The sequence below is a fragment of the Gastrolobium bilobum genome, unplaced genomic scaffold (assembly GCF_033153095.1).
Source record: "Gastrolobium bilobum isolate Gb01-03AN ecotype WA unplaced genomic scaffold, APGP_CSIRO_Gbil_v1 utg21774, whole genome shotgun sequence".
Taxonomy (NCBI): domain Eukaryota; kingdom Viridiplantae; phylum Streptophyta; class Magnoliopsida; order Fabales; family Fabaceae; genus Gastrolobium; species Gastrolobium bilobum.
Genome location: NW_026896416.1, coordinates 85,424 through 107,361, shown reverse-complemented (window position 1 = coordinate 107,361; position 21,938 = coordinate 85,424). Strand labels below are relative to the sequence as shown.

The following is a 21,938-nucleotide window of genomic DNA, read 5'->3' as shown; positions in this document are numbered from 1 at the left end:
CTCAAAGAAAAGGTACGCGTACTACTCGTAACCCTTATCCTCTTTATACCTTTTTGAGCTATGACCGTCTTTCTCCTCCTCATTTCACCTTTGTTTCTAGTCTTTCTTCTGTTTCTATTCCTAAAACAACAGGTGAAGCACTTTCCCATCCAGGGTGGCACCAAGCGATGCTTAATGAGATGACTGCACTTCATTCCAATGGCACTTGGGACCTTGTTTCTGCTCCTCCAGAGAAGTCTATAGTTGGTTGTCGCTGGGTTTTTACTGTGAAAGTTGAACCTGATTGCCATGTTGATTGTCTCAAGGCACGCTTAGTTGCAAAGGGTTTTACTCAAATCTTTGGCCTCGGTTATAGCGACACATTCTCTCTGGTCGCTAAGATGGCATCGGTTCACTTGTTTCTTGCTCTTGCTTCTGTTCGTCACTGGCCACTCCTTCAACTTGACATAAAAAATGTCTTTCTTCATGGTGATTTACAAGAAGTTTACATGGAGCAACCACCTGGTTTTGTTGCTCAGGGGGAGTCTGGGAAGGTCTGTCATCTTCGCAAATCCTTATATGGTCTCAAGCAGTCTCCTCAGGCATGGTTCAGTCGCATCAGTTCTACTGTTCAGGCGTTTGGCTTAATCCGAAGTAAAGTTGACCATTCTGTATTTTATAGGATCACATCTCCTGATAAGTGCATCTATTTGTTAGTCTATGTTGATGACATCATTCTCACCGGAAGTGATCAAGCTGGAATTCGTTAGTTAAAACAGCATTTATTCAGTCAATTTCAAACAAAGGACCTTGGGAAGCTGCGTTACTTCTTGGGAATTGAGGTGGCACAATCTAGACAAGGCATTTCTATCTGTCAAAGGAAGTATGCCTTGGATATCCTAGAAGAAACTGGTATGTTGGGGTGTAAACTAGTTGATACACCCATGGATCCCAATGTCAAGTTATTGCCCGAACAGGGGGAGCCGTTATCTATCAGAGGCTAATTGGGAAGCTCAATTATCTTACTGTGACTAGGCAAGACATTTCTTTCGCTGTTAGTACGGCTAGTCAGTTCCTTGATTCCCCTTGTGATTCTCATTGGGATGCTGCTGTGAGGATCCTCCGATACATCAAAGGAGCACCAGGAAAAGGTTTGTTGTATTCGGATCAGGGAAATACAGAAATTTGTGGTTATTCAGATGTTGATTGGGCAGGATCACCCTCAGACAGGCGCTCTACTTCCAGCTATTATGTTTTCTTTGGAGGAAACTTAATTTCTTGGAAGAGCAAGAAAGAACCTATTGTTGCTCGATCTAGTGCAGAAGCTGAGTATCGTGCAATGGCAATTACTACCTGTGAGTTAATCTGGTTAAAGCAGTTGATTCAGGAGCTTCATCTTTGTGAACAGAAACAACCCATGACACTCATTTTTGATAATCAAGTTGCACTACATATATCCTCTAATCCTGTATTTCATGAGAGAACCAAACATATAGAGCTTGATTGTCACTTCATTCGAGAAAGGATTCAGTCAGGAGAAATCAAAACAGCTTTTGTCAACTCTAATGATCAATTAGCGGATGTCTTCGCTAAAGCTCTTAGAGGTCCTCGGGTTGAATACATTTGTAGCAAGCTTGGTGCTCACAATATATACACACCAGCTTGAGGGGGAGTGTTAGAATAGGAAATATTAGATATATAGATTTGGTTTAGATTTATATAGATTAGATTTGTATAAATTACTTTCTTATCTGTAAATATTCTTTTTGGATTAGATCTGGACTTCTCACTTAAGCCCATTAGGGTCTCTATATATTGTAATTCTTTGTATTATCTTAATACACAACATATTATTTTATATTCAAGTGTCTTCACTAGATGATCACTTTGAAGCTTCACTTTATACTTCAGCTTCAGCACTTTGACATCATCATCTTCAAGTAGAATTATGGAATTTTTGACATCACAAAAGCACTTTCATCATAAGGAGGTCCTAAATCTCTAGGCAATCTTTCCTTCAATCTCTAAAAGGTCCTTAATACAGTAGAAGCATTATCCAATCTTGGGTGGAGATAGGCTATGATTGATGAGATGAATACACTTGAGAGCAGTGGCACTTAGGAATTGGTTCCCCCAACTGTAAGTTACATTGTTGGTTGTTGGTGAATATTTACTGTTAAGCCTTGATTGCAAGATTGATCACCTCAAGGCTCATCTGGTGGCTAAATGGTATACCCAGATTTTTAGCCTAGATTATGAGAGGACACCTTACCTGTAGTGAAGATGGCTTCTATTAATGTCTATCTATAGCTATTATTCGCCACTAGCCCCAAGATTAGTTGGACACAAAAAATGCTTTCCTCCAGGTGATTTTATTTTAGAATTTTATATAGAGAACCATTAGGATTTATTGCTTAAAGAGAGTCTGCTTGCATGGTTTGTCATCACAAATCATTGTGTTCTTAAGCAGTCTCCTTAGATTTGGTTTGGTTGAATTAGCATTGCAGTTCAACAGTTTGGTACAGCATGGAGTGAAGCTAACCACTCAGTATTACTTTTTCATTCAGCTCAAGCATGTATTTATTTGATTGTATATGTCAATAATATTATAATGATTGGCAGTGGTCATTATGGTATCATTTAGATATAATAATATCTTGGTTATAACTTTTGGACCAAAAATCTAGGCAAACTTCAATACTTCTTAGGAATATAGGTGGCATAATCTAAGGACAGTATCATAATTTCACAGAAGATATGTCATTGACATTCTTGAGGAAATTGGTCTATTGAATGCAAAGTCATTTACACTTCTGTGGATTCAAACACTAACTTCTACCAAATCATAGAGCCACTAACATATTGAGATCCATTGTTGCACATTCCCTCCAATCCAGTATTTCTTGAGAGGACTAACATATTGAGATCCAGTGTCACCTCATTAGTGAAAATACTATTTGGAGACATCACCACTAGCATTGACCACCCAAATGATCAACTGGAAAATATCTTCATAAGGCTTTGAGCGATTCCCACATAAATTAACAAGCGTGTTGCATATAACCTATATGCTCCAACATTAGGAGCACTATTGCTAATGTAAATAGTGTCTAAGTTCGTTGCATAAGCAATAGCCTAATCATGTACTTCTAGTAAATACGGCATATGATATCTGTGTAATTATTATTTTCCTCCTATATATGTTGTGTATCCAAACAAATGAATACCACTAAATGTCCCTTGTTTTTTCTTTCCTTAACAAAAGTCATGCAGTCTAGTTGAGGAACAACAAATGAATATTTTCTCTAGCAGTAATAATACTATTAAATAGTGGTTTCCTGCTAATTCTTGTAAGGCTTTTCTTCAGTTGTTACAACTTTGCTCAACTTCACTGGAATGTTCAACAAAGCCCATGAAGAAAACTGCAACCAGCTTGAGCTTGAAATGAAGAAAACAGAAGAAAGTGAGAAACAAAAATGTTAGTCAGAAGTCTACTAAAAAAAAGCAAGTCAGAACAATATTACCAACTGCAATCCAGACTGACAAAGTTAGATGAGTGGTAATTAGATGAACTGATATCTTGGATAATTAATATAACCTCCTTTCTGGTTAGGAATTTGACTAGATGAAAATGGTTTTAGTGATTTTGAAAAGTATATATAGTGGCCGGCTCAATCTGATCGTCATCGTCCTTTGGCTAATTGTATTATTTGATAAACTTATGCTTATTGTCTCTTTTATTGTATCCTCCTTTGAGCAGATCGTAGAATTTGCATGAACCGTGCTATTTTGCCAGCCTCCTTGTATATAAGTCCGCTTAGAAACTTTATCATTGTAAGTAATTTCCATGAAAGCAGGGATTTCATTTACTTTTTTCCCTGTCTGATATAGTTCTCTGCTAGCAACACTGATTTTGCATCTGTAATGCTAAGCTTGAATTTCATCTTGTATGTAGCTTATATATGATTTTTCCTTTTCCACTTGAACATTTGTTACTCGTTCGATGGAGGATGTAGAGTATCGTATTGCTTTTGTTGTTAGTTACTAGAGGCTAGAAATTGTATCATTTACTTCCATCTGGTGGCGCAATCAACATATAGTGTAATATTCCTGTGTTGAAATGCGGGGTAATTCGAAGTTGAGCATTGGCAAATGATGCCAATATAAATTAAATCAGCCCCTCGGCGGCTAGGCCTTCGTCCAATGATTTCGATAAGTATTCAATGGACGGTTAGATATTTTATTGTTCTATGTTTGAATTTTATGATACCTGAAATTAGAGGTATTCTGGATGTAGAAAAATCAAGAAGAAAAACTTTTTTGGCTGCACCATAAAAAAAAAAAAAAAAAACTTTGGTTCATATCATTTTGAAATATATGAGAGAGAATGAGTGAAAAAAGTTTTAAATGTGTGGATTCCACCTCTTTGTGAGAGTGAAAAGATATAAGATGTGTCATTTTTTTTTCCCATAGGTTATATGCTAAGATAAGTTTGTTAAATTTGGAAATGAATCCTTAATCAGTCTGTTCCAGCTAGAGGATCGGTTGTGCAGGTAAACCAGTATCGATTTTTTAAGTTGATCCGGTTTTGAAATTTTGGTAAAAAATGTTGGATGAATGCAGACACTAAATGTTATAACACCAACTACTAAATCATAGTAGGTTGTTAGTTATATTATAGCTTATGGAAAAAAGGTATTTAACGTTACTTTAGACAACTTTGTCTAATGTTTACCGAAACGATATCGTTTTGGGGTAAAAAATTAGAATAATAAAAATTATTTTAATTCTGAAATAAATTAAAATTACAAACGCATTATGATTTTCGTTCTAAAATGACATCGTTAAAGTTATTTAAAATAACTAAAACACGAACTCATTCATTATATGCTTTATATATATTAGGTTTAAATGATTGAACTAGTGATTTAACTAATTGATTCCACCGAGTCGATCATCGATTCTTTAATAACATTGGTTAACATGCCTTTTTTCTATTCCTACTATGGTAGGAATGAGTAATGAACTGACATACCAAACGAAGGTTTATCAAAGCACCAACATAGTACCAGCGGGGTCAAAGCTTAGCATTTCCATGCATTAAAAATAATAGGAACTAACCAAGGTACATTCGTAGGTGCTTATATTTAAGTAGATGTTGGATTGGTACAAGAAACTGAAGAAAGTAAACGACAAAAAAAAGCAAAATGCATATGTCAATTCAGATAAGGAGGTTGAACTGTATTCGCTCAATTATAATTATCATATTTATCCACCGCACCAAAACAGACATTTATTGGTTAAAGCCTCAACAAAAAGGTTTCTCGCAGTAGGTGGAAAAGCTTGCAACCTTCACTAAAATTCAATTTTAAGGATGCTTACAAGTTACGATTCTGAAGAGCCTAAAATAATATGATTCGCAAATATAATAGATTGGCTCTTCTGGATTAAATCATTAACATCATGAAAAAATCACATCCAAGCAGTTAGTGTGGTAGGGGCAGTGCACTCAACTCTCAAGTGCACCCAACTCTCCATTAGGAACTTAAATAATCAGTATTGCACTGAATTATTTTATTAAGATAATTTTCAGATATTAAGCCTATATTTCAGTGTCAAAGGACAGGTTGTGGGACTCCCGCAATCCACGGACACCTAAACGCCGAATTACAAAATTTCATGTAAAAAAGTTAAATACTCTCACCCTTTTTTTCTTTTTCTTTTTGTCTCGCTGTTAATTTTGTTCTTTCAGACAATAAGTAAACATGTTTAAAAAAAAAAACAGCAAGTAAACACTTTTTTTTGGTACAATAAAGGGGCATGGCACCAATAAGTAAACATTTTAATAACAAAATAATTAGCAAAATAATTGTCTCTCGGATCCAACCGATTGTGAATGTTCCTTCTTTGATCGGTCAATTCAAGCCTATTTCTTTATGTTCGATTGTGTATAAATTATTAGCAAAATAATTGTCTCTTGACTCCAACCGATTATGAAGCACTTAATCTCCCCGTTTTAAGCTAGTTTTGTGCGTGGGAGACAGATTCATGATAATATTATTATTGTCAAGGAATTGATTCATAAGATGCATAAAATGAAGTCTGGTTTTTTTACATTAAAGTTGACTTAGAAAAAGCCTATGATCGCCTAAGCTAGGGATTTTTTAGGAAAGTTCTAGAAGAGATGAGGTTATTGGAGGATCTGCGCATTATTATCACGGAGACTGTACTGTTACTTCTTCTTGTATTAATATCTTGTGGAATGGTGGGCTCACTCGTAATTTCACCCCTACTAGGGGCCTTCGCCAAGGTGATCCTTTCTTCCCTTACCTATTTGTGCTGGCCATGGAGAAACTTACCCATATTATTTTATCAGCAGTTGCAGGGAAGTAGTGGAAGCCAATTACTGCGGGTAATAATGGGCCTAGTATTTCCCATTTATTATTTGCTGATGATCTACTTCTTTTTGCAGAAGCTTCGATGGAGCAATTAGATGTAGTGCTTAAATGCATTTCTCTGTTTGAAGAAATTTATGGTCTGAAACTTAATGTATCTAAAACCTCTATTTTTTTCTCTAAAAATACTCCACAGCAGCTTGCTGATTGTAAGAACTCGCACCGTTAAATTAAGAATTTAAATAATTTAATTATGAATTTAAGAAATAATTCCATAATTGACTTTGGATAAATGTAGAAAGATTATAATAATTATCGAGAACGTCAAATAATGCTTAAATCTCTTTATGATGAAAAGTGTGAATATCAGTTCTACTTCACAGTATAAATTTGTACTGGTGAAGTGTTTCGAAAAATTATAATAAAAATACAAATATTCCTATAAAAATATCTAGGCCAAGGATATCAATTTTTGAGTAAAGATAATGAGCGGTGATGTCCGAACTAATACTGGCTATGTGTAAAATGCGTACTGATAAAATATCTCGAAACTTAATGTAAAAATATGATAATTTCTAGAAAAATGTCTAGGTTAAGAATATAAAATTTTAGAGTTAAAAGAATAGTGAAACTAATTAAACTAATATTGTTAGTTTAAGTGTATGCACCTATAAATAGCTATTGGCACTAAATCCTATGTCAGAATTCATAACACCCATGTAGCTATAGCCTCTCATCCTATCATTTCTGCCACCTTTTGTTCTTCATGAAAGACAAAGACATTGAATGGTAACCGATTACCCCTTGTACGGTAATCGATTACCTAGTGCAAATGTGACAACAACGCACTAGTTTGGTAAAATCGCGATATCTCGAGCTATAGAGCTTCAAATTGAGTGAGGTTCGGACCTATGTGAAGCTAACACATAGTGCTACAACTCCGTAAAATTTCATAGCCATTGGATAATTGATTTGATCGCAGTGTTAGTTTTAAGTAGTAACTTGGTTGTTGGAAATTTAGTTTGCAGCAGTCACTATGCAAAATTCATAACCGGAGTTACATAACTTTGATTGAGACATAAAATATGTCGTTGGAAAACTGGAGATGTCTAGTTTAATATATTAAAATCTTAGAATTTTTGGTAAAGATCTGCAACTGAAGTTTTAAAAATGGTCAAGTTAGTTTGTGCTTAGGGGCTTTGGAAGAAGCCTGTAGTATGCTAAATGAGGAAGAAAACGTATTCCTTTTGACTTGAAATTATAGAGCATGAGCGTTGATGATATTTCTGTTATGAATAGACCTTGATTTTGCTGTTTTGTGATCTGTGAGCTGCTGTTTGGATTTTGAGCTTGATTATACTACTCGACAGGTAAGTTCCGTGTTCTCAAGGTTAATCCCATTTGTTCCACCATACTCCAAGAGAGGAATGATAGTTTTATATGGTATATGTGCTTATCTGTTATTTGAGCTGATGAGATGGTGCACTCTTATATAAGTATGTTATGTGGTGTATTACACACAAGATGGTAATACTTGAGTGTAGTGTGGAGCTGCACAAGAGTGGTATTCCCTCAGTATGGGTATAGGGTAGGTTCCCTATGCTTTATACGTGTAGTAGACGTGCGTAAATCATGTGTTCTATGGCTAGTAGACTTGTTAACACACATGCATGATATATATATATATATATATATATATATATATATATATATATATGTTGTTGCATCGTGTGATTATGTTATTACTGTTGAACTGTTATCTTTGAACTGTTATATCGAAGTGAGCTTGGGGCGGAGGAACTCTTCAAGAACCCTTGCTTACTGAGATCTCACCCCGTGTGGGGCACATTTTCAGGTGTAGACGTCCATGAAATGGATGCTTCCCGAGGCAAGAGGCCGGAGCAGAGTTAATTTATATGCATGCTTTTTTATTTTGGACATGATTGTTGTATCTAAGATATGACTATTATGCTTATGTTATATTGTTGTGACTATGGGGGTTGTCCATGCCTTATTTGATATTTGTTATTTTGTTGGACATGTATGTTTTGTATACGCCATGAGATATGGACGTTGGTCTTGACTACGTGATGTAGCTTCATGACTTAGTATTTATTTATGATATTGAAGCATTTCAGGATTTTATTTGTGGTTTTGCAATTACATAAGGATATATGTGGATTTTATATTGTTATGTTAAAAAGGAAAAAAGTGATCTTGCATGCCTAATAACTGGTTTTATTTTAGCTTCCACATTTTAATTAAGTTGCGCTTAATACCGTAATATGATAACAATCCGGATGCATACAGGGTGTTACACTGATCTTTTGACAATTAGATGTGGATTTAAGCTAACCAAAAATATTGGGAGATATCTTGGAGCTTGGATGATTCATGGTCGTGCTACCAAGTAATACTATGTTCACATCATTGATAAACTTTCCTCCAAGTTACGCAATTGGCAACGGCTTTCTTTTTCTCAAGTTGGGCGTATCACCTTAGCTAAATCTGTTCTTTCTTCGATTCCTTACTTTCACATGCAACATGGTTTGTTACCTGTTGGTGTTTGTAAGGAGATTGAGAAACTTATTCGAAATTTTATCTAAGGAGACACGCCTGATCACAGAACTGTTCACCATTTAAGATGGGATATTCTCTAACGTCCGAGAAATAAGGGTGGTAATGAATGAAGCGTTCTTAGGTAAACTGTTATAGAGGCTTTACTCTGAGGAGGACTCATTGTGGGGGAGAATCTAGTATGCCATCTATGATACTAATGGTAGTCTTACATTTACGCTTTTCATGGTTGTTCTCGGCTATAGTCTCATTTATGCCATGTTTGGGCCATGGTTCAATTTCATGATTACTGGCAGGTGGGAGATGGTAATACAATTTCAATTGGAATGGTAGTTGGTTATTTCATGATATGAAACTTGGAGATTTAGCCTTAAATCTTCCTCTATTTGAGAAATTGAAATGTCTTGCTGACTATGTTTCAGATTCTGGCAAGTGGCAGATTGAGATGCATACATCTTGGCTTCCTATTAATCTCATTCAACATATCAGAAGTATAATATCTCTAACCTGTTTAATTAGAAAATTGCATGTGAGTAAGTAAGTAATCAAGCATTATTGGATTGAATTAAGTAAAAGGCTTAAATAAATAAATTAGGGTCACTTTTGAGTTAAAAGTGCAGTTTGTGAGACTTTTGGGGTAAAAATGTGTATAGGAAAAATTACCCGAAATGTAAAAATAAAGTTAAAAATATGAGTGGAAAAATATTCTAGTTCACTGGTTAAAGTTTGGTACTGAATGGAGGTGAGTAGATAGATAAGTTTTTACCCAATTAAAGTAACTTAACATATGTAAGTTGAAAAACCTCAGAACCCTATTCATTTCTTCTTCTTCTTCGTCGAGCAATAGGGAGAGTGAGAGAGAAACCATTGGAGAAAAATCAAGGAACCCTAACTCCCTCATCTCTCAACTAAATCCATCTGCTCCAAAGCCAAAGTTGCTTGAAATTTCATCCTCTACAAATCCCTACTACCATTTTCATGTGGGACTCACTATAGAGAGAGATCTCCTCCCTCAAAGATTTCAGGATTTATCTCATTTTGGGGAATTTTAGAGTTTTTCAAGCCATGAGAGCTTAGGAATCATCTCCTTCTTGGTTGTGTGATGTTCCATGGTGAGTAAATCCATCCCATTTCATGGTTTTATAATGATTTATGAATTTAGGGTTTTGAGGTGAATAGTGCCACAAAATTCATCATTATGTTGGATGATTGTTGATGATTTTTCTTGTTGCTCATGATGTAGAGATGTGTTTGATGACACTTTGTTAGAGAAAAACCTATTGGTGAAGCCATTGGTGTGTAACCCTTGTCTTTTGAATAATTGGAGATCAAAGATTTCCTTGGTGTGAAAGTGGTGATTCCTAGTGTTTGAGCTGAAGAAAGTTTGCAAAGGAGAGGAAGCATCAAGAGGTAAACCTTTGGATCTTACAGGTTCATGCCTCTTGTTGTTCCACCATTGCTTTTATGGAAGTAATGGTTATTGAACGGATGATTGAGTGGTAATGTTAGTATTGTGGTATGTTTGCATTCTTATAGTATTGTTGTGTCATTGGAGAAAGGGCCAATAGACAAGAACTAGGGGCCAGGTTGTATGCGTAGTGGAAATCACTAAGATACAACTGAAGCGTGTGTGATGATTTGATTGTTTAATTGTTTGGCCATTTGAATGCATGAGTATACTGCAGTTAAATCATTACTGTTATTGCCTCTAGATATATGATGTAGTTCATGCCATGTATATACTAACCTTTCATGCAGGAAGTGAACTCATGGGTTGGAGGAATACTACAAGAACCCTGAATTTATTGAGATGTTTATTCCATAGTAGATGCAGATTGATACATGTTGCTGCTGTTGTAATTTTGGATATGCATGCCATTTAGTATCATCATATGTATATGTAAATTGTGAGGCCATAAGATGTATATTGGGAGGACTCAGTGCATGATCATTGTTGTGATAATTGCCTTGTTGTATATGGCTAATAGTTTTGATCATGTTTTGGTAGCTAAGTCTTTGGGCTTGTATAAAATTTTTGAAGAACATTGGTGTAATTGAGATATTGATACATTGATGAATGTGAAGTTAAGTTTTATCATTTTAAAATGTATATAGAATGTGAGAGCCTCATCGTGTGTGACCACAGTTGAAAATCCCTCATCAATTAGGTACCAATTAGTTGGAGAAAGGATGGAGGAGCTCCTTCAAGTGAACCACCAAAAATAGGGGAGATCAAGTCTGTCCTAGGTGAAGTGTGCTCAAGCGCTGATAAGAGCGCTCCAGCACACTGTGTTCGTGAAATAGAGAAAAAATCTCTGCCTTTGGACACTCAAGCGTGCTGAAGACCTGGAGATGGCCAAATTTTCTGTCTCTAGGCGCTCAAGCGCCCAGTAGAGCGCTCAAGCGTGCTACTGGGTGAAAAATGTGTTCGAAGATCGCGCTCTCAGCGCGCTGCCCGATTTCAACACGAATGTAGTTTAGTAAAATTGAGATAACTTGAGCTACAAAGCTTCAAATTGAGTGAAGTTTGAACCTATGTGAAGCTAACACATAAGGATATAACCCTGTAAAATATTAGATCCATTGGATGAGTATATAAATACCAGGTTAGGATTGAAGTTGAGGCTACAATTCCGAGAGTTCAGTTTCGTCAACTACCTCACGAGTTTAATAACTCCGACTATACTTAACCAATTGGTTATTGTAATATCTTTTCGGAAAGCCCTAGACATCTAGTTTATCACAATGTAAAGGTTATAGTTAATGGTTAAGTATAGTGGTCTTAGTTTAGAGAATGTTACCTAGTTACAATTATGATTATTGTTATATTAAATACAGTTTTGTTTTAAAAAGTAAATGAACAATGTTTAAAAGAAAAAGTTTATCCATAGTTTTAATTGAACTAATGTGATTGTAGCTGCGCTTAATATCATAAGTAATGTTAACGTTTTCGGGTGAACAATGGGGGGTTACAAGAAGTGTCTTTCCCCCTTCGACTATTGACCTTCTAGATTGAAAGTTGTAGTCGTTGGTTTTAGGTGATTCAGTTTCAGTCAAGGGGTTGTGCATTTTGCTTAGTGGTTTGGTGCAGAATGGTTGGGACGATGGTTCGGAGGATTGGTGTTGGCGTAAGATTTGGAAGTGGCCTGGTACCCTTCGAATGAAAATTCTTCTTTGGAAGTTAGCTTACGGGAGGTTACCTAATAAATTGTGGATTACCTCGTGGTCTAATGGGGATAGCCTCTGCCCAATTTGTAGGAGTGAAGATGAGTCTATTATCCATGTTTTTTTGGACTGTGCAGTTGTCTGCGAATTATGGTGCGAATCCATTCCTCTGATTCACCAGGATGGCTTCTTCACGGTGAATCACGGTTCTTGGCTGCGTGATTATTGGTTTACAAAAAAGCTAGATATCCATAACTGGTCATCTATTTTTGCTGTTTTTATTTTTCAGGTTTGGTGTTGGAGAAATAACGTTGTTCATTTGCAATTGATGGCTCCTTCGCTGCCTCATTCTGCTGGTGTCATTAAGCGCACTCTTGCTTATGTCTTAGGGTCTTTTTCCCCTTCCATCTCTCATCCAGTGGCGTATTTGGTTCGCCGGGAGTTTCCTTTCTTTGGGTTTGTTAAACTTAACACTGATTATAACACCTCGTATTTTGTAAATGTATTATTATATGTGAAAATATGGTTTAAAGGGTAGGATTAGTTAAAATCCTGAAATTAGGGTTAAATTGCATAAGAAGGCTAAAATGATAATTTACCAAACACGTAACCCTAGGAAAGAAAATTTTAATAGTAGGTCTCAAATGAGAAAAATAACACTGAAAATGGATTCAGAATGAAAAATTGAGTGGTTAGGCAAGTTTCTACAAATTTGATGATTAGCGATTTTACTGGTGTAAAATATTACGGTATAATTGTACCGATAAGTGCGAAAATATGATCAGTATTTCTAAGATGTAAAAATATGACATGAATTGTTATCAAAAAAAAAATATGACATGAACGAGAAAAATACGTAGGTTATGAATTTGTGGGTTAAATTTGATGATTAAAGAGAGTTAAACGACGTGTGGGACCCACTTTAAGTGGGTGGAAAGCCAAAGGTGACTCAAAAATCAGATTCTCTCTCCTCTTTTCTCCTCATTACCTGCGACCTCCATTGTTGGAGAGGAAGCTTGGCTTCAAAATATTCAATCAACCAAAACTCACTCAAATCTCACTCAAATCCAAAAGTGTAGAACATCAAAGTTGTTCCAAATCACCTTGTGAACATATTTCCTTGCTTGAGTGAGCCACGAAATTGAGTAGAAAGGGAGATCATTTTCCTAGAGGGGGTGGCAATTTTGGTGATTTTGGTGGTGGTTGGTGGCGATTTTGGACCGTTCAAGGGTTGAAACTCCTTATTGGGTTGTCTAGGAGTTGATTGGTGGTAAGCATTCTCCTCCAATTCATGGTTTCTTTGGATTGAATTTTGTAACCTAAAGCTTGTGTATATGGATTGATATAGTTGGAGAGCTCAAATGAAAAATGTGTATTAGATAAAAGTGGCTTAGAATGATGTTTTAATGTGTTAGAAACCATAAAAATTATTGGTGAAATTGGTGGTTAACTTAGGAAAATTTGAAGTGGAAAATTCAATACTTTGTGAAAGTAATCTGTTGTGTAATTGTGTAATTGTGTAATTGAGTTGTGGAGTAATTGTATGCGTTAATTATAGGATTGTATGATTTGTGGAAGTTTGAAATTGGATTAAATACCCCTAGGTTGGTGGGCATGAGCAATTCAACCTATTGAGGCATTAGTATTTTGAAAGTGAATTGATTGCCTTGAATTTGTATTCATGATCCTTGTTTGATCGTTATAGGTTCCCTCTCACGGACTCGATAGAGGTGGACTAAGCTTGGAGCTTACGTTGTGGAGCATTGCTTACGGAGTTGAGGTAAACTCTTGGTACTGGGATTTATCCCCTTGTGTGTTTGCTAGACCTAGTGGAAGGTAGTGGTTGGATTGTGTGCTCTATAACATTGTGTGAAATTGTATTTTCATGCATTATTGCCATGATTGTGTGACGTGCTTGGAGCATGTTGTGTGACATATCTGTGATCTCTGGCCAGTAAATGTGTGTGGTTTGGACTTCCGCTGAAGATATCCCTTTGGGAGATTCCGGTCGGGTTTTGCCGTGAGGCCGTCTATGGGAGCGGTACCAGGATGATTCAAACGTGGGACTTCCGCTGGATAGGTCTCTTGAGGAATTCCAGTTGGGTTTTTCCATGGGGTCGTCTCAACCATGGGAGAGACACCAAGAAGCTTCCAGGGAGTTATATGATAGGGTCCTTGAACGGAATCCTTGTGTGGATGTTCTTCGATGTGAGCTTAGTGTTATGTGATTTTGTATGTTATGCATTTTATATGATTATCATTGATAACGTATATTTTGTTACACTTATTTATTACTCTTGGTTAGTATTTTTAGGATTTATTTGAGTTAAATATATGTCTTTTGGGTCAAATCAGAATTCTAGATTTTAATTGAGTTTAATTGATTTTCGTCAGAATTTTCCAAATTTACACTACTTTCATATTTTGGACATATCTCACTCTACAAATGTCTGATTGACTCTGTTCTTGTTGATTTTTGTAGCTAACAAAAAGGGCTACAATCGCTATTTCAGCTACGAAAGCTCAATTCAGACGGGAAGATGGTCGCAATCTGAGCCCAAGATGACGTATTTTTGCTGGAATTTTATTTTGACGTTTGGACTTGTAAATCAGATTAGAACCCAATGTGTTTAGGGCCCAAGGCCATGTTTTAATATTTTATTTTATTTTATTAAGTTTTTATTTTATGTATGGGCCGAAGTGGTGAAACCCTAACTCGTTCTGAATGTGGGTTATTTAAGGGAAACGTTAGGAAACCCTTCGGTAGTCAGATTTTGGAATTGAATAATTGTTTTTAGTTTTCTTTATCGAAATTCTGCACTCTTTTCCTTTAATCTTCTTCTTCTTCTTTATATTATTTTAAATGATGTTTAACCTCGCGATGCTAGGCTAAACATCTTTAATCGATTTAAGGTAAAAGGTTCGTTAATTTATTTCAGAGGATATATTTTTAACTTTTTAAATCAGTTTCGTTTTTTCCCAATTCAGGTTGAATATCATGCAATTGTAGATATTCAAACTGAACAATGCGATTGCATTCTCTAAGGGAAAATTGATCATTAGATTTAATGATCAGATTAATTTACCCGATGAATATAAGTTGAACAGATCAAAACTACTGCGATCGCATAGTTGAGATATTGTATTCAACCAAACGCTAGGCGATTGTCTAGAGAGGGGTTTCCAATTGAATTTGAGGATTCCAAATTTAATTGGGGTTAATCACAGATTGATAATTATATTTTTTTATTCAATGACGAAATAAATTAATGAATCCTGATTTCTTAGGTTGATTGCTTTTTAATTCTGATTTTTAAATCCAATTTCAAATCTGTTTTATTTAAATTTCAAATCAACAAAATCTCCCTTCCCTTTTATATTTTATTTTACAGAACGTTTCTGATTTCTAGCAGGTTCTTTGGGAGACGATCCGAGTTGCCCTATCACTACAAATCTAAGCTTGGTAAATTGCGTGGGTTCGACAGCGCACGTCAAATTTGGCGCAGTTGCCGGGAAATCTGCACGTCAATAGCGTTCTTTCTCTTTCCCTTTTATTTCTCTAATTTTTGTGTTTTCTTGTTCGACTTGTTTTAATTTTCATTTTTCTAATTCTGTTTTAAAAAAATAAAATAAAATAAAATAAAAATAAAAATTTGTTTTCTGCAATTTTTGTTTTCTGTTTAAAAAAATTAAAAAAAATAAATTAAAAATAAAAATCATTTTCTGCAGTTTTCGTTTTCGTTTTCTATTTTTGTTGTTTCTGTTCTCGGATAGGATAAAACTTTGTGTGTGGTGGTCCCATAATTTTTTTAAAAATTGTTCAATAGTGTTTCTAATTTTATTTTGGTTAATTTTTATTGTAGTTTAAATATAATTTTTTTAATAGAGTAGATTTTACTTTTTCTAGTAGTACGGTCATTAATTCAAAAAAAAACCAAAAAAAAATGGATAATAGAAGCTTAAGGCAATTGGTTGCACCTGATGTTAACTATCAGCCTTTTTGCATTCGTTATCTTGATCTTGATACTGGTTTTAAACTTAAGACTGGTCTTATCCATTTGCTTCCCAAGTTTCATGGACTTGCAGGTGAAGATCCGTAAAAGCATTTGAAAGAGTTTCATGTAGTCTGCAGCACAATGAAACCGCAAGGAGTTGATGAAGAACATGTCAAATTGAGGGCTTTTCCATTCTCCTTGGATGGTGGAGATAAGGATTGGCTGTATTACCTGCCACCCTCATCCATTGCAAGCTGGGCTGAGATGTCTAGACTATTCCTTGAGAAGTATTTTCCCACAGAAGGCGCCAATGATCAGACCAAATACACTAAGGACAGGCCAATGTGTACTGGGCCTAATCACACACGGTTGAAGTGATAAGGTTGCTTCGCTTCTTGGGCTGAAGGTTGTTGAAGATGATGTGAAGCCTCTAGTCCTTAGTTGGCGCGATGGTTGACATTGGAGGGGGGGTACTTGCAATGACACTCTGAAGCTTAAGTCGGTATCAGTTGCAGGTGTATGTGTATTCTTACTGAATTAGATTATCATACCTGGCATGTACCCTCTGTTTATATAGTGGTTCTGATGCCGTCTTCAGAAGGCGGTATGGCCTCTGATTGGCCATTCATGGGCTGCAGGTTTGGCTATAGCCTTATCTCTTAATGTCAGACTATTTTGATAGAATAGCGGGAAGCTGGTGCTGTCCTTTGTTTATTAGTACAAAGGCGCGGTGAGTTTGTATTAGCTCTTGAGATAGCTTTCTTGCCTCTGAAGTTATGCTAAAGGACGGTTTCATGCGCGATGGGGGCATCGCGTCATGTTATGCGCGATGGGAGCCATCGCGCCTAACTTTGGGCCTTCGTGAGATTGGGCTTCGTTCGTATGTTTTTGGACCTCTAGCGGGCCTACTATATTTTATCCAGATTAGTTGCCCCCTAGCTCGCGGTGCAATTAACCAAAATTACAAAGCACCAAAACATCTCACTCCCCACGTGCATAGCTTCGGCCACTAAGGCCCAATTTACCAAACAATTTTCTTAATTTTATTTTAATTTACCATTAGCATTCTAAGGTTACCACAACACCATTTCAAGTCCCATTTTCCATCCAACCCCATCACAACACCATTTTTCCAATTATCCTCTTTTATGCCAATTCCTACACTTATGCCTATCTAATGGTTTCACCCTCAAACCTCATGCATCCAACCAACATCCAACTCATTTAAATACCATACAGAACCACACAACATCATTTATACAATTTTTACAACATCAAGCCCCACAAGCCCTCACATGGCCGAATTCATCATGTCCCTACACCTAAGGGTATTCAATCCAATTTCACACTTCTACACACCTTACAATCCTATAATTTACTCATACAAACACTCCACAACCCCATTACACACTCATCCAACATATCAATTTCACAAAGTGTTGATATCCCAACTCAAAATTTTCCTAAGTTATCAACCAAATTCATCAATAATTTTTATGGTTTCTATCACTCTAAAACATCATTCTAAGCCACTTTTATCTAATACACAATTTCAATTTGAGCTCTCTAACTACATCAATCAAGAATGCAAGCTCTAGGGTTCATGAATTTGGATCCATCAATTCAACCAATCAAAAGTGTGGAGACTTACTCACAAGCAAAGCCTATGACTCCTCCACAACATACCAAAGCATTGGAGGATCAATCAGCTACAAGAATACCAAAAACCTTCACTTGGTCGCTGTTGTATATGGGAGATTTCTCTTCTTAATTTAGTGAGTTTCAAGGCTCGTGGATGGTATGGTTATGTTCAGATGATCGTTTACTTAAAGTTTGATGTAGTTGAAGTTGCGTTTCGGTGGAGATTTGAGTGAGTTATGAGCAAATGAATTTTCAAAGAAAAACTTGCACAAAGGGGGGGGGGGCAACTCGAGTTTGGAGAGAGAAGGTGAAGATGATGATGAATAGTGCACTTGCACATGTGTTTAAAGGTCACTTAAATAGGGTGGGTCCCACTACCTCACGCAATTCAAATTAATTCAAATATCTCGCTTATTTCACTAAACGTCCATAATTTCCTAAACTATTTAGAAACTCTAATTTTTAACATTAACCATTGTCCTTTAATTTTCCTTGATTAGATGGATCCGAAGTTTTCTAATCGTTCGAAGAAATCACAGTTTTAAGCTGTTATGCGCGTTGTGGGCACGCTTCCCCAAAAACCCTAATTTCCATCAATTTTCACCAGAAATCACATTTCCTAGTCCTATGTACCATTTATAACTTATATCCAAACCTAGAGCTCAAAATTCATTCGATACGCTTTACGGTTTAACTGTTCCGCGGTATTTTTACTCGGTAAAAACACTATTCATCAATTTTTCAAAAACTTGCCTAACCACTTAATTTTTCGTTCTGAATCCATTTTCATGGTTAGTTTTTCCATTTGAGATATTCTACTCAAATTTCCTTTCCTAGGTTTATGTGTTTGTCAAATTACTGTTTACCCTTTTTATGTATTTTGACCCCTAATTCTGGATTTTCACTAATCCTACCCTTTAATCCACATATTATAATATAATAATATGATTTAGAATAAAAAGTGTTAAACTTACCACAATCCTTTTGGTCAAGGACCAAAGGAAACCCACAAAACTCACTGCTCAAAGATCACGTCTGTGGGAGGCAACCGACAATGATAACACAAGGATCATCAATTCAATTTTAATCAAGTTGAATTACAAAGCAAACACACCTAAACACCCACACATAGGTTCGGACATCAAGGCCTTAATTACCAAACCATGTAGTTAATTTTCTTTCAAGGTTCCTATGTCTTTCCAAGCTCACCACAACACCAATTCAAGTCTTTAATTCTATTCTATTACAACTCACACCATTTTTCCTAAAGTTACTCCTCTAGGTCGAATTCAAGCATTCACACACCTCCAATGATTTTTCTTCCAAGTCAAATGCATCACACCAACATACAACCTATTTAAACTTAGCTCAAAAACGCACAACACCAATCATATGAATTTACAACATCCTTCCCCATTTTTCCCTCACTTGGCCGAAATCTACATGCCTCCATACCAAGGGATTTTTAATTCAATTCAACACTTCCACACATCTTACAATCCTATAATTAATCCATACAATTTCTCCACAACTTAATTATACAATCTCAACACAATTCCAATTCATAAAGTCTTGCATATCAACCCCAAAATTTGCCTAAGTTATCATACTTTTCATCAATAATTTTTATGAGCTCAACTTGAGGTCCCCAACCACATCAATCACACAACACATGCTCTAGGTTCATGAAATCCAATCCAACAAATTTATCCAATGAAATGTGTTGAAACTTACCCACAATCAAGGCCTAGGACTCCACCAAGTAATACTCTAGCAATGGCTTGAGCAACAACTCCAAGAACACAAAATTTCTTCAAATTTTCATGGCAATGGGTGTCAATTTTCTCTCAAACTAGAGGGTTTCAAGGCTTAAGAGTACCATGGTTGGGTTTGGATGATTGTTTACTTGAAGTTTGATGTAGGATTTTATGATTTTTGGTGGAGATTTGATGGAGGAAAAGACAAAGCAAAATTTCCACACCAAGGGAGAGGGGGCCGCGGGTTTTGGAGAGAAGGAGAGGAAGGAGATGGTGAATAATGCCTTGTGCACATGTGTCATGTTATACTTAAGTGGAGTGAGTCCCACTGTCACCTCGTGCGATTCAAATTAATTCAAATCTCCCGCTTAAACCACTAAACTCCAATTAATTCCTAGACTATTTAGAAACGTCAATTTTTAACATTCACCAATGTCCTTTAATTGTCCTTGAGAAGATGAATCCGGAATTTTTCGGTCGTTCGGTGAAATCACAGTTTTAAGCTGTTCTGAGCACTGTGGGCGCATTTTCCCAAAAACCCTAATTTCAATCAATTTTCATCACAAATCATAATTCTTAGTCCTATATATCATTTCCAACTTATTTCCAAACTTAGAGCTCATAATTCATTCGGCATGCTTTTCGGTGAAACTTTATCGTTGTACTTTTACCCGGTAAAAATACTATTCATCAAATTTTCAGCAACTTGCCTAACCACTCAATTTTTCATTCTGAATCCATTTCCAGGGTTAGTTTTCCCATTTGAGACCTTCTACTCACATTTCATTTTCTAGGGTTACGTGTTTGACAATTTATCATTTTACCCCTTTTTACATATTTTAGTTCTGAATTCTGAATTTTCATTAATCCTACCCTTTAATCCATATTTAAAATATAATTATATGATTTAGAATTACGAGGTGTTATACCACTCACTGGGTACTTCTAGTTCATCCATCTTTTGATTTTCAATCAACCAATCCAATGATTCATCAATCAATCTTTAAATCAACTTAAACATCAATAAAACCACTTAAATTTATCATCAAACCATCATTAAAATTTCATCACAAACATCCCCTAATTCATAAAACCTAATATAAATTCCATGAGATTTAACTAAGGAAAGGTAGTTAGTTACCTAAAAACACTCCTTAGTACCTAATTCTTCAACTTCTCTTCAACAAGGCATGAAAACACATCAATACAAGGACAACCATGAGGTCGCAGGTAGAAGAGGAGAAAAGAGAAACGTATAAAGCTCCTTACAAGGATTAGAAGCTATGGTTAAACTCACTAATTACAAGGATGATTTTCTTTCAAAGGAACTAAATGATTTAGTGACTGAAAAGACAAGTTCTCAAGATTTTCCTTCCTTCCATGTGAGATCGGTTTCTAAGAGCAGAAAGGGGTTGTGTTCGTGGCTCTAAAGAAGGAAAGAACCACTTAGTTGGTAAGAAAATATCCTAGCTTACTTTGTTGACTTTCAAGGCTACTTTCTTGCTTGCTTAGCTTTCTATTGGATGATCACATAACACTCTTAATTCCTCTTATACGTGCGCTGATGTGGGAGTATTTTGGAGAAAGAAAACCAAGAAAATAACCATATATGATAAGGTAAAAAGGCTAAGTAATTATATTTTACTTGATTTTACTTTGATGGTTTAAAATCAATCCTATTGGTTGTTATTTAAGCTATCTTTGACTATTTTTTATAATTAATCTAAACATAATTAAACTAACCAAGAATACTTTTAGTCTATAATTTTTCACAAACAATTTAATTATACAATCAAATAGAAGTTTAAGACTAGTTTATTTAACTTTTTAGCACTCATTGACTTATACTAATTCTAATTGGTTAATTTTTATTGAACTTTGACCTATTTTTAACAATTAATCTAACCATCATTAGACTAATCTAAGACCACTTTAAACCCACTAACTTTACTAAAATTTCCCTTAGTCCTAATTGACTTGTTTGGCATGAATTGTATCGTTGCATATCTTGTCATGATAATTCCATGATCAATGAACCATTACTTGACGTAATTTGTCACAATTTCCTTAAACATGACTTGATCTACTGAACTCATGCTTGATTTCCTTATTTAATCTAACTTGATAGTGAGGATAGTTATATTCACCCCTCCTTTTTAAAGATTTTTCCCTCAAAATCAAGGACAATAATTGTTAGATAACTCATCCATCACATGAGTTTTCGTATGAAATTTTTCGTAATCAAACCTTTTCAGATACATCCTTCACTGGATAATTCACTCAATGCTCTTATGAACTATGTAATTTGGTCAATCCAATATTGTTTATCTTTGTGAGACCATTATTTGAGAGGAAGTCAAATACTTAAGTAAATTTGAAGAGAATAGTAAAGTTGTCAAGTACATGTAAACATGGAGGTTGTAAGATAT

At 35.6% G+C, this 21,938-nt stretch overlaps 1 protein-coding gene across 1 annotated transcript in view; it reads left to right on the top strand.

The window, feature by feature from the left end:
• The window catches only part of LOC133299600 (formin-like protein 18), a 50,952-nt gene extending 36,270 nt beyond the window's left edge, over positions 1-14,682 (top strand). Inside the window, exons 17-20 of the mRNA XM_061499070.1 lie at positions 3,347-3,457; positions 11,990-12,312; positions 12,406-12,546; positions 14,599-14,682. Of these exons, the coding sequence (XP_061355054.1) occupies positions 3,347-3,457; positions 11,990-12,312; positions 12,406-12,546; positions 14,599-14,682 (659 nt within the window). The remainder of the gene's footprint in view (positions 1-3,346; positions 3,458-11,989; positions 12,313-12,405; positions 12,547-14,598) is intronic.
• The last annotated feature ends 7,256 nt before the right edge of the window (positions 14,683-21,938 follow it).